The 18,555-nt window shown below is 35.5% G+C and overlaps 1 protein-coding gene across 1 annotated transcript; it reads left to right on the top strand.

Moving 5' to 3' along the window:
- The first annotated feature begins 5,038 nt into the window (after positions 1 to 5,038).
- Positions 5,039 to 9,001, top strand: LOC120337819 (uncharacterized). The gene has a single exon (XM_078118427.1). The coding sequence runs from the start codon at positions 5,039 to 5,041 to the stop codon at positions 8,999 to 9,001; it is 3,963 nt and encodes a 1,320-aa protein (XP_077974553.1).
- Positions 9,002 to 18,555: the final 9,554 nt, after the last annotated feature.

The raw sequence follows: 18,555 nt of genomic DNA, 5'->3' as shown, positions 1-18,555 counted from the left end.
AATGACCTAAAACTTTCACAAATTCATTCTATCCTTTCTTTCAGAGATATTCGTTAATAATATCTCAATAGACAACTAAATATCTGCCTAGCATCATATTCCCTATCGCATTTTTTTTCGTAATCAGCGTGAACAGTCACACTAAAATTGGCACCTAGTGTCACAAAATTTTAGTAAATAACAAGTAATGTAACAATTTTACCTTGCCTACCTCGCATTTTCTAAATTTAGTAATCGCTCAATCAATCTGCAATGATTCGTAAGTCACTTTGTAAACATATATTCGAAGGGAAAGCTGACCAATTCAAACATACTTTTTATCTGATGTCGGAGAAAAAAGTACTTGCTGCGGAAAACGAAGCATCAATGCTTGATATGTCTACGAGTTGCGTCAGTGCCAAAAAAAGCATAATTTTAAACGGCATGTTATCGATGATCGGGCTATCTTCTTCGTAAAGAGTGGAACTAATGTGGCCCGCGAAGAACACAAAATTAATATATATTGTGGCTCCCAACGCCGACAACCTTGAATCACCCTGATCTAGAAGGTTCTTTCAACTTGATGTTCCTATACCCAAATAATTTCGATACCTCTCACAAAATATACTAACAAGTAAATTAGGATTTCTTCAATATTAAGCGCATGTATGTAATTTCGAAAGATCCTTTGTACACAGCTCCTGTCAAAAAACACCCCCACTACCGTTCAAAAGAAAAAAAAATAATTGGTTATTATCCAGTTAGAGTGAGGGCTAGGAATGCAGATTGTGCAAGAAATTGAAAATTGTAAGTCATTTCACACTCTAACCATACAACTGGATAATTACTAATTTGTTTTTTTCAAATGTTGGAGGAAGGTTGTTTTTACAAATCTCCAATTTTTGCATTAGTGGTGGGGATTAGTACAAAATATCCGTTTCGAATGAGTGTGAATGTTTCCTGCTCGGGCCTAAACTACTCTATTTCTCACAACTTCAATTTTAGTAGCACAGGAAATGGTTTTAAAATAATTAAAACCTTGTTTTGAAACCGATACGACAAACTAGAACAAAGAAATCATTTCTCATTGCATGATGTTTCGCACTCGATTGAACGATCCCCATATATACGATTTATAAGTCATAACTCGACAAGTTTCCTATGTGCACGTTCCAGGACTTGTAAGACAATGGATTGGTATCTATGTTTCTGCTTATTATCTCGTCTAATGGAAGTTAAATTGAATCATGAAAACAAAAATTTAAAACACTTGCTGGAGCAACCCATATTCGAATAAATTTACTCGTATGCAAATTTCAAACGAATAGATAACGCTAAATCAATCTTGAAATCAATAATTAGTTTCAACCTTAATGCTGTCTACGCATTGTCGTTCACGATCAACACTTTCAATATCTCCTTTCATGCTTGCCCTGTGCAAATCTGTTATCTTGAATTTTTCCATGATGTTTGATGCGTTTCCGCGGTTTTCCCTAAATATTGAAATATCATATTTATGATCAAAATATATATTTAAGTACAAGTAAACGATAGGAAATAAATTGAAAATAAGGAATATATACCAAAAGTAAACTGTAGTTTAAACTTCAAACCACTGGCAGTTAATGATTTCTTCCTGTCTATAGGCCAACTTCATACAAAGGCTCTAGTCGGGTTTCATTATTAGAGATCAAGCCCAAGACTAAGCCTGGATACCAACATCAAACCGAAAAATTATTTATTCGAAGCTCTGAACTATAGGTTTGAAATTGATGTATATTTAGCCAACTAAATAGCGTTAAATTCTGATTCTCGTCTGTAATCTATTCCTCTAAACCAGGGGTTCCCAAACTTTATTGGCCGCGGGCCAAAATTAGAATCAAAAGGGTGTTTGCGGGTCGGAAGAGTGTAGTGCCCGAAAGTGTGCAACGGTTTAGCTGGGGCTCTGTGGATTCACATTTGACATTTTTATAAACATGTTTGTTTGATTCATAATGGCGCTTTATGTCGTATTGTTTTATAACTTGAATAGTTCGTCGGCAAAGTGGACAAATCGCTGAAGTGTGATTCTTTTCAATACAGAAATACGAACGATGCCATTTATCGGAGTAACATCTGTTTTCAGAGTCTTGTATATTGTTACTGCAGCGGTTTGCAGCAGTGTCTTTAATGATTGACAGGCGAGATTGTATGACGTCATAGTTAGAATGTTTCGTTTAGTTAGAATGTTCTGGAAAACATGTCATTTCCTGTATCTGGCTTGTAACACGAGTTAGTGCTGTCCCTGTATAGTTCAGACGTGTATGGCTATATTAATATTATTCTAGTGTCAAATTTTGTTGTTTGAATCTGCATGTATAAATATGAGCTTAGGATATGTACCGGTACTGGTATTGAGTTCAGTTGCATATTGTTTTGACGAAAAGATAATTAATTGTTATGTTCTTGTTTACACAGTTTGTTATAATAATCTACCAGAGAAGCACCGAATTCAATGTCAGTTACCGCAGTTTCAACATTATAATTATCAATTAGCATTTAACCGGAACACAATATTTCATGTTTGATGACATTACTGCATTATTTCTGGACTTTGTCCTGTGGAAGCTGGATTTTCATGCTATTAAAATATTGAAACACGAGTCAAGCTGCATTGAATTGTTATTAGATTCGTCTGCTAGCATTCCATCAACAGACTAAGGAAGGGATCGAATGCCTGCAGCCACAGTAACTGACAATAGGTCTGCTGAACTGTCAGATTCGAGTCATCAGGAATATTTACAGAATTAACAACAATAATAGTCAACAGAATAATGGCAAGTTAAGACAACCGAGAAGAAGGAATATCAAAGTTCACACCAACAGCTGACAATCCAAATTATGTCAATTCTGATGTCAATTCCGAGTTGCTTGCATCTTCGAGTGGTATGTCAAAAGAAATAGAAGAAACAATGAGCGATATACCCAATGTGGATTTAAGGTGCCTTTCCAAACAAGTTCAGCATTTAACTGATGAGATGAAAGGTGAAGATGATGCACTTTCAATTGCTGGTTCTGCAGCTGCTTGCTCTAATTGCAGTCACAAAACAGAAAAAAGTTCAATTTCCCAACAAAGCAACTCCAGCCTTGTTTCACTTAGACTGAAATATAAAACAAATCTTGCTGACCTGAAAGTAAAGCAAAAGTATCAGCAAGAGGAGGATAGACTAATGAAGGAGTTCCAGTCATCAATGAGCAATCTTAAGCTTCGAAGAGAAATTGAAGTAAATGAAGCCTGCCTATCTGTTCTTGATGAAGAAGAAGTGAAACTTCAACTGGAAAGTAATGAGCTCTCGGCTATAGCCAGTCAGGACTCTGGTAAGGTTCCAGAGTCGTCAAGTTGCCATGGAGAGCCATTGCTATTACAACTGGAAGGTACCAAGCAGTTGGAATTAACCAATCAAAATTTAGGTGAGACATCTAAGTTGCCAATATGCCATGGAGAGCCATCTCTATCACAATTAGAGAGTACCAAGTCTTTGAAATTAACCGAACGGAAATTAGATGGGGCTTCCAAGTTGCCAATATGTCACGGAGAGCCATCTTTACCAACATCAGCTAGTTATGTTTATTCTGTTTCTGGTTCAACAAGACATTTGCAAACACCATCAACCGTAATTTGCTCATCACATCCACAATTTGTAAATTCTGTCGTGCAGCACCTTCCAATTGACGGTCAATGTTACACACAAAATGCCATGCAAAGTGTTCCATTTTCATATGGGTATGCACCAATGAGCAATTTACCATCTCCACAAAGCCTGTATTCTACTGTGAGACAAGGTGATAACTTGCTAAGCCAGCTCAATGGTCAAAACGTTGTCAACAATCACCCTTTTTCCAGTGGAATTAAGACAACATGTGATAGATCAGCAGATAGAGGAGGAGCTCAATATAGACTTCCAGAAATCAAAATTGAAGTATTCACTGGGGAAATTATTAAATATCCATCATGGGAGACTGCATTCAATGGTTTAGTTGATAACAAAGAGGCATGTGTAGAACAAAAGTTGAATTTGCTCAGCCAATATTTGAGCGGTGAGCCGAAAGAACTTGTGCAAGGTTATTTGTTACTTCAGACCGAAGATGCATATGTAATGGCAAAGGAGGAGCTGAAGCGAAGGTATGGGAATTCAAATTTGATAAGTAAAGCGTTTGCTACTAAATTGAAAGAATGGCCCAATATAGCACCACATGACCCAATTAGCATAAGAAGGTTTTCTGACTTCCTAAATCAACTTCTGGCTGCAAAAAGGCGGTTTCAGTGTTTGGGTATTCTGGATTACTCCCAAGAAAATACGAATATTGTGGCAAAGTTGCCATATGACGTTATAAACTTGTGGAGAATTGAAGTTAGAAAGTATAAACAAGTAAAGAAAAATGAAAATGCTTATCCATCTTTTGATGTTCTTGTAAGATTTGTGTACGATCAAGCAGAGAATGCCAACATTCCAGAATTGAGTGATCTCAAAAAAGAATCTAGAGCATCGTATCACAAAGCCGATATGTCAAACAGAAGATCCAAGGTTGTGGTGCTATCCACTTCAACAAAAGAAGAGTGTAAATCACAATGTAAATTTTGTAATAAGGATCATTTTCTCCAAGATTGTGAGAAGTTCATTAGTTTATCAAGGATGGACAAGAAACAATTCATTCTAAGCAACAATCTTTGTTTTGCGTGTGGCTCTGGAAGCGGTCATTTTGCACGAAATTGTAAAGATAAGGCGAAGTGCAAAATATGCCAGAAAACTCATATGACTTGTTTTCATCAAGCAGAAAAACAAAAGACGTCAGAGCAGACCACATCTTTATGCACTACGACCAGTAACAAGATTGACCAATTGCATGACGTCGAATGTGACTTATCTATGATACTTCCAGTGTGGATCAGAGATAAAAGTGATCATAGTAAGGAAGTTTTGTCTTATTGCATTCTAGATGAGCAATCTAATACAGGATTCATCAGGTCCAGGAAGAACTTGGTGTCAAGGGACACGAAACCAGCATAACTCTATCAACAATGTTCAAAAGCAATGTGGCCATTGCAACTAGAAAAGTATCATGTTTGGAAGTGCTCAGCTATGATCGTAAAGTGTGTATAGGATTGCCACCGGTGTACACTCGAGAAGAAATTCCAATTAGACGATCACAAATACCCACACCAGATAAGGCAAGGGCATGGCCTCATATAGAAAAAATTGCTGATCTAATTCCACCATATCATCCAATCGTTCCAGTTGGATTATTGCTTGGGAACAACATTCCTAGTGTACTGAGACCTAGAGAAATAATTGCTGGCCATGATGACCAGCCATATGCTCAAAGGTCAATTCTGGGCTGGGGAATTGTTGGAGCAGTGCGGAGGTCTTCACTCAAACCAGCTGTTTCTCATCTGATTGATACTGATGTAAGCAACCATGATGTAGATATTTATCCTGAAGTAACATGCAGATTTGCTTTATTGACAAAGACAAAAGAAATTATTGAGCCTCACCATCTACAGCGAATGCTGGAGCTAGAATTCACAGAGCGTGAAAATAAATACAGCGAGCTTTCCATTGATGACTCTCGATTTTTGAAAATTTTATCAGAAAATATAGTCAGAACCAATGATGGTCATTTCGAAATGCCTCTGACTTTAAAGTCTAGGGAAGTTTCATTACCAAATAATAGATCACTAGCATTGCGTAGACTGCTCCAACTTAAAAAGAGACTACTGAAAGACGAAAGATTTAAAAATGACTATGTTGAATTCATGGAAAACACACTTCGAGATTGTGCCGAAAGGGTCCCAGATGAAGAATTGTTGCTGCTCAATGGTAAATTTAACTACATACCTCACTCTGGAATTTACCATAAAAGGAAAACTGATCAAATCAGAGTTATATTTGATTGCTTTGCGGTCTACGCTGGTGTTTCACTAAATGACTACCTTTTGCAGGGTCCGAATTTAATGTCAAATTTGGTTGGAATTTTATGGAGATTCAGGCAAGATTCTATTGCAGTAGTAAGCGATATTAAGTCCATGTTCCACCAGTTTTATGTAAAAGAAGAAGACAGAAATCTCCTACGGTTCTTATGGTGGGAAGATAGCAACTTCCACATAAGTATCGTAGAATTTCGAATGAAAAGTCATCCATTTGGAGCAGCCAGCAGTCCAGGTTGTGCAAACTTTGGTTTAAAACGATGTGCTGATGAAGGAGAAGCCGAATACGGAGAAGCGGCAGCTAACTATATTCGACAGGATTTCTATATGGATGATGGGTTGAAGTCTGTGGCTACAGTTGAAGAAGCAGTTGATTTAATTCAACAGAGTCGAGCACTCTGTGCCAGTGCTGGCCTCAAATTGCATAAATTCATATCTAATAACCGTGAAGTGCTTGATTCCATACCAGAAGATGAAAGAGCTAAGCATATTAAAACTCTGGACGTCACAGTTGATCCTCTACCAATTGAAAGGACTTTGGGTATTGTCTGGTGTATTGAATCCGACGATTTTCAATTCAAAATAGAAATAAAGGATCTTCCGTTTACTAGAAGAAACATCCTCTCTTCGGTGAGCTCTATTTTTGATCCTGTGGGATTTTTAGCACCAGTTGTTTTAAGAGGAAAAATGATTTTACAAGAACTCTGCAAAGAAAAATATGACTGGGATGACCCAGTGCCTAATTATTTGCGAAGTAAGTGGGAAAAATGGCGCAATGAAATTCTAGAATTGGAGCGACTGAAGATTCCTCGCTGTTATAAACCTGAAGACTTTGGCCGTATCAGCTCTGTTGAACTTCATAGTTTCTCGGATGCCAGTGAAATTGGTTATGGCCAGTGTACTTATTTGAGACTGACTAATGAGCGGGGTGAGATTCATTGCAGTTTTGTTATGGGAAAGGCTCGTGTAGCCCCGTTGAGGCAAATCACAATACCAAGAATGGAGCTGACTGCAGCTGTGATCTCAGCAAAAATGAGTGACCTAATTGTTCGGGAGCTCGAGTATAAGGACATCAGTGTTTTTCATTGGGTGAATAGCAAGGTAGTTCAAGGCTACATAAATAATGAGGCAAAAAGATTTCATGTGTTCGTAGCTAACCGTGTGCAACAGATACACGATTTGAGTAAATCTGATACATGGTTTTACATCGATTCATCTGCGAATCCTAGTGATGACGCCTCAAGAGGCATAAGTGCAAGAGAACTTCTTTATGATTCTCGCTGGCTAAGAGGACCAGAATTTCTTTGGCAACGAGATCAGAGTTGGAAAAGCTCATTATATAAAGCTGATGAGGAAACTGAAAATTGTTTGATAGAGGAAATGAGAAAGGCCACCTGTTTTGTCACCAATTGTAATAATGGATTTGTCACCTATCTTGAACCAGAGAGACTGGAGAGATTTTCTTCGTGGAATTCAGCTATTCGTGCCGTTGCCAACTGCATTCGGTATGTTCGATTGATAAAATCTAGAGTACAAAATGAGTATGTAATGGAGAAGTTAAATGTAGAACACATGATGCAGGCTGAAAGGCAGGTTGTGAAAGGTTTGCAATCTAAGTATTTTGAACGAGAGATCCAGTATCTGAAAAGCGAAGTTGTAAACCAAGATGACGCGGTTGTCAATGCCCATGTCAAACAAAGCAATCTGAACAAGATTAGCTCTTTGTTTCGCTTAGACCCGATACTGGATTCGTGTGGAATATTGAGAATTGGGGGACGGATTAGACTTTGCTCGACTATTTGTGCAGAGATGAAGCATCCTATTATTTTTCCGAGGAAAAGCCACTTAACCACCTTGCTTATTGATCATCATCACATCCAGGCTTGTCACTCAGGGCGAGGCTTTACTCATAACATGCTGCGCCAGCGAGGTTATTGGATATGCGGTGGATCTTCTGCTGTGTCGTATCATATTATGAATTGTTTCCAATGCAAACGTCTTAGAGGAAGAACTCATTTGCAAAAAATGTCAGACTTGCCTGAGGACAGACTTGAGGAGGCTCCGCCTTTTACCTTTTGTGGTTTAGATATTTTTGGATGTTTTTACATCAAAGAAAAAAGATCAGAGATCAAGCGGTACTGTGTTTTATTTACTTGCTTGTCATCCAGAGCAATACATATAGAAACGGTAAATTCACTTGAAACTTCTGCTTTCATCAATGCTTTGCGTCGATTTCTATGCCGAAGAGGGCCAACGAGAATGATCAGATCTGACTGTGGAACTAATATAATTGGATGCAGAAATGATCTGAATAAAGCATTGCAAGAAATGGATCAGGAGACGATAAAGAATTATTTACTTTCTGAACATTGCGACTGGATAGAATTTAAATTCAATAGTCCAAGTTCGAGTCACATGGGAGGAGTATGGGAAAGGCAGATACGAACTGTGCGGTCTGTGCTGGAACCTCTTCTATGGAAATGCGGATCTCAATTAGATGACGAAGGGCTTAGAACATTTTGTTGCGAAGCTGAAAATGTGGTCAACTCCCGAGCACTAACAACAGATCCTCTCTGTGATCCAAGTATGCCTGCCCCATTGACTCCTAATCATTTACTAACAAAGAAGGCTAAACTGTTGCTTCCGCCACCAGGGAAGTTTCAAGATGCTGATTTATATGCTCGTAAAAGGTGGCGAAGGGTGCAGTTTCTGGCTAATGAATTTTGGAAACGATGGAGGAATGAATATGTACATACCCTACAACACCGTCAAAAGTGGACAAATAAGCAAAGAAATTTCAAGACTGGTGATGTAGTCCTAATTTCAGATGAAAGCTCACCAAGAAACCTTTGGAAGCTTGGTCGAGTATCTGAGACAACTGCTGGAAGTGATGGCCTTGTTCGGAGGGTAAAATTGAATGTGGCAAACAGGAACTTGAATTCTGCTGGTAAACGAGTATCTACACCGACAGTGCTAGAGCGCCCCATTCACAAGCTGGTTCTTCTCGTACCATATGACAAAGATAAAGATTCTCGTGAGACGAAGAAAATGGAATAGTTTTTGTGAATAATCGGCGAACTAGTAATTAATTCCATATGTAATTATTGAGACTTGAGAGTTGGTTCCGCAAGTGTAATTTTCTTTAGATTTTGTAAGGAATCTATGTGTAAATAGTGCTGTTTCTTTCTTAATGTTATTCTGTTCAATTTTATGTGTTCATTGAGTTAGGTTTAGAGTCGATTTGTATAATTGCAAAACATAGTAGGTAGTTATTGTTTTGCAGGAGAGCCATGTTACTGCAGCGGTTTGCAGCAGTGTCTTTAATGATTGACAGGCGAGATTGTATGACGTCATAGTTAGAATGTTTCGTTTAGTTAGAATGTTCTGGAAAACATGTCATTTCCTGTATCTGGCCTGTAACACGAGTTAGTGCTGTCCCTGTATAGTTCAGACGTGTATGGCTATATTAATATTATTCTAGTGTCAAATTTTGTTGTTTGAATCTGCATGTATAAATATGAGCTTAGGATATGTACCGGTACTGGTATTGAGTTCAGTTGCATATTGTTTTGACGAAAAGGTACCGTAAAAGCGCCTAACTTCGGACAAAATTACTATATTTTCGTCAATAACTCGACCATTTATTGTCCAAACGGTGCCAAAATTGCTCGGTAGAACATTCGTGCGGTAATTCACATTCCCTGCAAATTTCGGTTCAATTGGACTATTTTTACTATTGAAATAATCGATATTTCTTGCCATCTGACCGTTATCCTTCACTGCCCTAACTTCGGACAGTCATTTTCTTCACTGCGTAACCGCGACGCACAGAGAGAAAGAGGCTTCTGATGCGGATGACGTAATCACGTCGTTGCGTGAAGATAAGACGCTCGATCGTCGTCGTAACGTAACATTGACGTCACGACGAAAACGCATTATTTGAAACTTCCGTCGTCCTATGTTTACATCTTTCGTTCGTTATTTTCGATACTTCAGATGAGTATAATAACACGTTAGTCATTTTAATCAGGAAATGCATACGTAAATATATCTGATGCAAACCGTTTCAATCCACAATAAAGTATTTTAACGGGCTTCTATCGAAGTCTTTGAAGTATTAATATTCTCGGCGGATAGCTTTTTTTTATTCTGCGCGGTTATCTTTATAAATGATAATTTATATCAAACACACGGTGAATCCGATTGTAAAGTTTAATTTAAAATTCAACTTAATCTTGTAAACATGTAGGTCCCGTTTATTTGTTGGAGATTAAATTTATTTTTAATTTCGAGTGAATAAAATCCACCCAGGCCGTATTCAATAACTGTCATTTCGACTACTAATCATAAAATAATGGTTAAGTCAGTGCACTGTGCCATATGGACGCTGGAATTATCATAGTTTTATATATTCGATTTTTAACGTCATCGATTAAGTGTGACATGTATTTTCATTAATGTAATTTTGGCATATATTCATACATGACCGAACAAAATACAAAAATATTACATTGGAACGCCGTCTTTATCTTAACGGAAATTGTCATTTTGGCTCCGTTGTGTCTGGCGTCAAAATTCATTTCCGCGACGCAGTGTGACGTCGTGTCGGAAGTGAGCGAAAAATAATCTACGTGAGGTTGACGTAATTTTTGACGCTGCGTGAAATCTTAATATTCTTACCGGTTTTATTTAAATCTCGTACGACATCTTGCGATCACTCAAATAAATTATATACATTGTTGTCGCCCTCTACCGAATGATGGTATTTTGACGATGATAGCTTCAGTAGGAGCGACGCTCTGCGCCGTTGAATGCCGGGCAGTCAATTTTCGGCAAAATTTCCGTTTTTTTACCAAAAAAATAATTATGCAACATTAAAAAAGATGAGAATAGATGTAGATATAACAGCGCAACCTATAATAATTAAAATTAGCAATATACGACGCGTTTTAGCCAAGATATGGCCGTTCAAAAATTCTGTCCGAAGTTAGGAACTGTCCGAAGTTAGGCGCTTTTACGGTAATTAATTGTTATGTTCTTGTTTACACAGTTTGTTATAATAATCTGCCAGAGAAGCACCGAATTCAATGTCAGTTACCGCAGTTTCAACATTATAATTATCAATTAGCATTTAACCGGAACACAATATTTCATGTTTGATGACATTACTGCATTATTTCTGGACTTTGTCCTGTGGAAGCTGGATTTTCATGCTATTAAAATATTGAAACACGAGTCAAGCTGCATTGAATTGTTATTAGATTCGTCTGCTAGCATTCCATCAACAGACTAAGGAAGGGATCGAATGCCTGCAGCTACATATATTATTTGACATCTTTAACCTTTCTTAAACGGCTGATAACTAAATTACTGCCCTATGTAATCCTAATACGGTACGTATAATTAAGATACCGGCATAATCGAATTGTTACCATGAACACGAGCTCAAATGTGATAATGACATAACAATTGGCGGTTTCTAGATTGTAAAAAGGTAGAAACAAAATCTATTTCATTGTTTCACTTAAGCTCGGCGGGCCATTTTAAATCGTTACGCGGGCCGGAGTTGGCCCGCGGGCCGCGGTTTGGGAACCCCTGCTCTAAACCAAGGGTTATCAGCATTTTCCCTTATACTCGAATAGAGAAGTATATTGGATTGATTGAAAATGTTTGTGATTTAATGTATATTAAAATATTATCAACATTGTTATATGTTGTTGAAAAAAGTTATGGACAATTTTTTTTCTGATTCTGAAACCCCATCCTATGTTGAATGCAATGTTTTAGGTCGTTAAGAATACCAGAATAATTATGACTATAACTACTTCATCGATAATGCATCACGTTGGCTTTCGGGATCTCCATCGCTAACTCCAACTTTACTGAGAAAACTTCCCATCTTTGAAACTGAAAACTATTGTGGCAGAAAACTTTAGTTATTTTACGCCACACTCCATGGCATAATAAATATATTAAATAACAATTGAATGTGAGAGAATAATTCTCTGAATCGTGTAACATAAATTACTGAATACACTCGTTCGATATGTGGTCAATCAATGAAATTGAAATAACCGGCGCTATAGTAAAACGTGAAAGCTAGAATACTCTGAAACGTAGAAATCTCGAGAAAGCTTTTAATTAATTAAAAAACGGTAAAGTGCTGTTGTAGCGAACTACGGTATTTGGCATCCTTTTAGACGGTATCTCGGGAACATAGAAAGAAGCAGCGATCCCTCTAAAATAACTCTACAGCTAACCTAACTTCAATTCGAAATAGACGACAGTAAAATTTTTAGGTTAAAATTTATCACTTTAGGTCAAATAAGCTTATCATCATAACGCCACTGATTTTGATTCGCTCACGATGACCTACGCACAAATTTGAGGGGTAATCCAAAATCAATTCCGAGTATAACGTGTCCTGAGCTGTCACTTGAACGAGAAAAAATGCACTTCCTCAACGGTAGTTGTTTGACTAATTCAACATTCTGTGTGGACAAAAGATAATGAATGATCTTTGTAGGAACAAACAAAACAAACGCTCAAATACTGGTAATATGGTAAAATAATTTCATTTTATATAATTTATTATTCCCAAACGGTGAAAATCCTATATCGCAATGCCAAGCAATAAATCAAATTTATTAGTATTATTTACTTTAGTCCTAGGAAACAATACAAGACGCCAAAATACCATGGTGATGATGGGTTGTTCAAACTTTGCTAATGTTCAATGAATTGTGTAATCAAAATCCATAACACCGTCATCATTTATAAATCATCTCATAACGTTTACCTTGTATGATAACTAAAATCTGAAATTGATCTCTCAAGTCGCAAATAGCGCCGCATGTACATATCAGTTGTATCCCAAAATTTGAAATTTCGACAATTCCAATGTTGAAGTGTATTGTAGTTGTTAATATGACTGCATAAACGTTTTCATTCTATATACTGTGGAACTGTTGCGAAACTAGTATAAACAAAAAGGTGAAAAGGTAAACTGAAAATAATTAATTCTGCATAATATCAGTCCGTTAAGATATAGACAAACTTGTAGATTATAAAACCACCCCGATTATCACAAGAAAATGAAGTTATCAAATCGTTCTATTTTACAAATGTTTTTAGGATTCAAATGAAAACTAAATTCCTTTATTTACGTTGCGCATCTTCGAATGAATCTAAGTCAGTCTGCTGCAAAATCACGGTAGTTCATTCAAATTACATCGATCATGTCGCAACAAGATTAATGTTTATCTGTTTCCTTGTATAGATAATAAACTTAGATATTGTACGCGCAACAGAATATAATGGGTAACAAAACTTACAACTGCATGATACAAATATGGAAGTAAACTAAAAAGTAACTGTCAGATAGAGCCCTTCACGAAGTTTAAAAATTGTATTTGAATACAAATCATTGCTTGATCGCAAATATCCGTACAATACATTATAATCGATATATTTAGAATGCAAGTATTGCTAAATGGCTTACTTTTATATTATTTAGATTTGTGTTTATATAAAAACCGCAAAATGTTGCTTGAAATAATGTGGTCATAGGACTCAGTGAGAATTATACAAAAATGCATAATACTTGCTGCATTTCCGCGAGCTGCAGTTTATTTTTCCTCTGAACCGAGTGTAGCGAGCATGAGTGATTTATTTAGTATTTCGAAAATCGAAAAAAAAATTAGGCAGAAATGAAGAAGAAGTATTAACCTTTATTTCTCAGGCCTATGTAAATACGAAGTTTAAAAGACGTACAGTACACATTAACAATCACGAAATTTTTTTCGTGTCGAGTGCGGCGTGATTTTTTTTCCCTATAATTTGGCGCCCCACGAAGAAAAGGTTTGGGAACCGCTACAACATGTGAATCTCCTTACAATGGAAGTACAGTCTCAGTCGATCCGATCATATTCCGCTTTATTCTGGTGGGTTTTCATCTGCAGCGATTCGCAAGTCATCTGATTACGATTCGTGTAATTAGCCATTACGTCTAATATTAATTCGTTTGAAAATGGCTGTACAAGTAAATATTTTATATAATTCATAAATGAATAGGAACGTGTGAAGTGGACAAAACTCTGCCAGAAAAGTGCACAAAGGCCATCGTTTTTTGTAGCGATTTTTCAATTTATTGAATGTCAGGGCAGACGATAATGATATTCCGTAATAAACTTCAAAGCCATTGTCCTTGTTTATCCCCTACCTCAGATAACATTGAACAGTAATAACGTTATTTCATTCGAGATTTTGGAATTACTCAAATGAACACCACTTGATAAAATACTGTGGTATCTTAGTGTACAACGACAAGTGTTATGTAGCTTACGAATACTTAGATTTTTCTGATTCTGAAACCCCATCTTATGTTGAATGCAATGTTTAGGGATGTTCAGATACCAGAATATTTATAACTTTACTTACTCCATCGATAATGCATCACGTTGGCTTTTGGGATCTCCATCGCCAACTCCAACTCTATTGAGAAAACTTCCCATTTTTGAACCTGAAAACTATTGTGGCAGAATCTGGTATTGTGTAGGGAGCAGAAAACTTTTAAGGAGACGAATTATATTTTAATTATTTTACGCCACACGCCACGGCGTAATAATTCTATTGAATAACAATTGAATGTGTGAGAATAATTCAACATTCTGTGTGGACAATAGATAATAATGAAAGATGTTTGTGGGAACAAACAAAACAAACGCTCAAATACTGGTAATATAATTTCATTTTGTATAATTTATGATTCCCAAACGGTAAAAAACCTATATCGTAATGCCAAGCAATAAATCAAATTTATTGGAATTATTGTGTTGATTTCAACAAACAATTGCTTATGATTTGTGCAAATAGAAAATAATTTGTATATATTTACTATAGTCCTAGGAAACAATACAAGACGCTAAAATACCATGGTGATGATGGGTTGTTCAAACTTTGCTAATGTTCAGTGAATTGTGTAATCAAAATTCATAAAACCGTCATCATTTATAAATCATCTCATAACGTTTACCTTGTATGATAACTAAAATCTGAAATTGATCTCTCAAGTCGCAAATCGCGCCGCATGTACATATCAGTTGTATCCCAAAATTTGAAATTTCGACAATTCCAATGTTGAAGTGTATTGTAGTTGTCAATATGATACAGAAACGTTTTTATACCATATACTGTGGAACTGTTGCGAAACTAGTATAAACGAAAACGTAAAATGGTAAACTGAAAATAATTCATTCTGCATAATATCGGTCCGTTTGGTATCAGTATATAGACAAACTTGTAGATTATAAATCCACCCCGATTATCACAAGAAAATGAAGTTATCAAATCATTCTATTTTACGATTGTTTTTAGGATTCAAATGAAAACTAAATTCCTTTATTTATGTTGCGCATCTTTTTTTTTCTTTTCTTTATTTATTTTTTTTTTATCATTCAAAACAATCAGATTAATTTCAATATCAAGTTCATTTGAATTCAATGGTCCATTCATGATTCCGAATATGCATCGTGTTGTCGTTGCATTATTTAGTTCATGTTCCATATTCCATTGTATTAATCATGAATAAGTCCAGCAATTATATGATCCATATTGTAGTTCATCCAATGCAACATCCATTTGTTTGATCATTCATTTAGGTGAAATATCATTTGCATTATATTATCATGAAAAAAGAAAAATGGTTTCGCAAATTAGTTACATAAAAATCAAAACTATCTAAGAGTAATCTCTCATCTATTACTCAAATTATTATAAAAAAAAAACAGCACACAATAAGGTAGAAATGAATCAACGCACTGATTTTTCCATTAATCCACCAATGATGTTGTTCAAACACAATATTTTTCTCGTTTGTGGCATACAGTTCAAATGTCCCATCATATTGGCTTTCCATTGTGTTCTCAAAATACTTTGATTCTTAGTAAATCTATCATATTTAACAATGTTTCTGTACCGCCATATGCAATATTTAACAATTCCAATAATAAGCAACAAATATTCCTCTATTTTAAATTTTTTAGCAGAACAATATTTTGTACGTTTCTGAACATATTATCAATTTCACACCAGTCCCAGAAGTTTTTTGTAAAATCACAATTTACAAATAAATGATATACTGTTTCGGTTTCATATGAATCACAAAGAACACAATAGCCATCCTCATCTTGAAACCATGACTTTAGTACAATTCCTGAAGGTAAAGCGAAATTTGCTATCTTCCAATTTAAATCTTGAGCTCTTCTGGGTAAGTCATAAAATCTAATTTTATTCCAATTCACATTTGAATGTTCTGTTCTATACCAGTCATAAAATCGTTCATTTAGGATCCCTTTTCTATTTGTGGCTTCGTCACTCATCAGTCTAATATGAAGCTGCTTGGTTTTGGGCTGAAATTTTGCATCAAAGTTATCAATGGATATATTAATATACTGTTTACTGTTGGTTGAGACAAGTGTCCAAATATTAATATAAATTAAAATATTCTGTTTGAAAGTTCTTACCCTACTTAAAGTTTGTTTGTTAATCCCCGAAGTGTTTCTAGTTAACATAAGCACTATCTGAGAACATTCAACATTAAATAAGTCACCTAATGTATGTATCCCTGTCCTAATCCAATTCCTATAGTAATATGGATAAATAATATCACCCAATATAGGGTTATACCAAATATACTCACGAAATATATCTATTTCGTTATTAGGACATATCACCCTATTCATTTTCAATAATCTAAAAATTTTTAAAAGTTCTACATAAAATGGTGGTAAATCACTTGGTATATTTCTCAATGGAAACTGTAGAAAGAGTCTTTCAAATGAATTTGTCACGAAAAGTCCATTACTAATTTAGTCCAGGGTCCACTGTGACTATGTAATAATTTAATACCCCACTTGAGTTGAATAGCTTTGATTTTCATTTCAAAATTTACTAGTTTCATTCCTCCTTCTTCAAGATCAAAATACATTTGGGTTCTGCTAATCATTTCTGTTTTGTTATTCCAAATATATGACCAAATGAGATTTTTGATGGATTTCATGATTCCGTTCGGTGCTACAATGCATGATGCCAAATACCACAATTTTGATGAAAAATAACAGTCAATTATTATTTTTTTCCATTTTAGACTCAAAAATCGTTGTTTCCACAAGGTTAAGGTTTGTTCTATTTTTGGAACTACAGATTCCCAATATTTAAAATTTCTCATTAAGACAGTGGCATCATCTGCAAATTGTTTTATTTTCTCTTCTGATCCTTCTGGCATTTCAAATCCAATAATATTTTTGTTTATTTTAACATTACAAGCAAAAACTTCTGCAAAAAATGTATAAATATGGAGACAAGGGACACCCTTGTCGGACTCCCCTTTCAATCTGTATAGATTGAGACATGAATCCATTTACTAAAACTCTACTAAAATTTCCATTATACAAAGTATATATACTGGCGATGAACTTATTCCCAAAATTTAAGTGTTTTGAAATCGTGAACAAAAACATCCTGTCTACTGTGTCGTATGCTCTTTCTTGGTCTAACGAGCACACAATCAGAGGTTTATCTTCAATATTAGCATATGAAAGGATGTCCTTCATGAATATAAGACTTTCAGAAATTTCTCTATTTGGTACAAATCCAGTCTGGTCCTCTTGGATTACACTGTCTATAATCTGATCTACTTGCTAAAGTTTTTGCTAAGATTTTATAATCTACATTCAGTAGGGATATTGGTCTCCAATTTATTATAAGGTGTCTTTCTCCTTTTTTGTACAATAAAGTAATATTGGCTTCATTCATAGATTTTGACATATGCTGCTGTGTCAGACATGCCTTGTATACTCTCAGCAATATTGTTTGTATGTGTTTCCAAAATGTGACATAATATTCCTTTTGTAGCCCATCAGTTCCCGGGGATTTATTGTTTTTCATTTGTCACGATGACTCTTTAATTTTCTGATCTTGGATTTCTTCCTCTAAATCATTTTTTTCAGTTGTTGTTATTTTTGCTTTGTAGTTATTTAATAGCTCTTGTTGTATATTAGGATCTTTCGTGTGGTAACGATATAAATTGCCATAAAATATTTCGATCTCTTCCAAAATTTATTTTTGTTCACATACAATCTGTCCATTTTCTTTCTTCAATTCAGTCCATGTTTTAGTTTTTGCTCTTGTTTTCTCTAAGTTTACAAAATAGGAATTTGGTTTCTCACCCCTTTTCTGTCCATTTAGCACGAGATCTTATTATGCTTCCTCTAATATTATTGAGTTGGTATTCTTCCATTTCTTTCCGAAGTTTGCTGATAGTCTCTGCTTTTTCTGTTTGTTCTTGCGTATTCTGGATTGTGGATAAATCTTGAAGTAATTTTCTGTAAAATTGCATGTTTTCCATTTCATTTGATCTCTCTTGTTGTCTAATTATCTTGCCTCTATGACATGCCCATATTTTAATTTTTTTCTTACAATTATCCCAAAATGCGAAGATCCTTCCCATAGGTAATTCTACTATTTCTTTTGACCCTTTAGTTAGGGCTAATTTTACTCCATTTGTAAAATCATTATCATTCAATAGTGAAGTGTTAAATTTCCAGTATCCT

This window comes from Styela clava, chromosome 12, assembly GCF_964204865.1.
Source record: "Styela clava chromosome 12, kaStyClav1.hap1.2, whole genome shotgun sequence".
Classification (NCBI taxonomy): domain Eukaryota; kingdom Metazoa; phylum Chordata; class Ascidiacea; order Stolidobranchia; family Styelidae; genus Styela; species Styela clava.
Note: the sequence above shows the minus strand (reverse complement) of the source record. Positions and strands in the feature narration are given on the sequence as shown.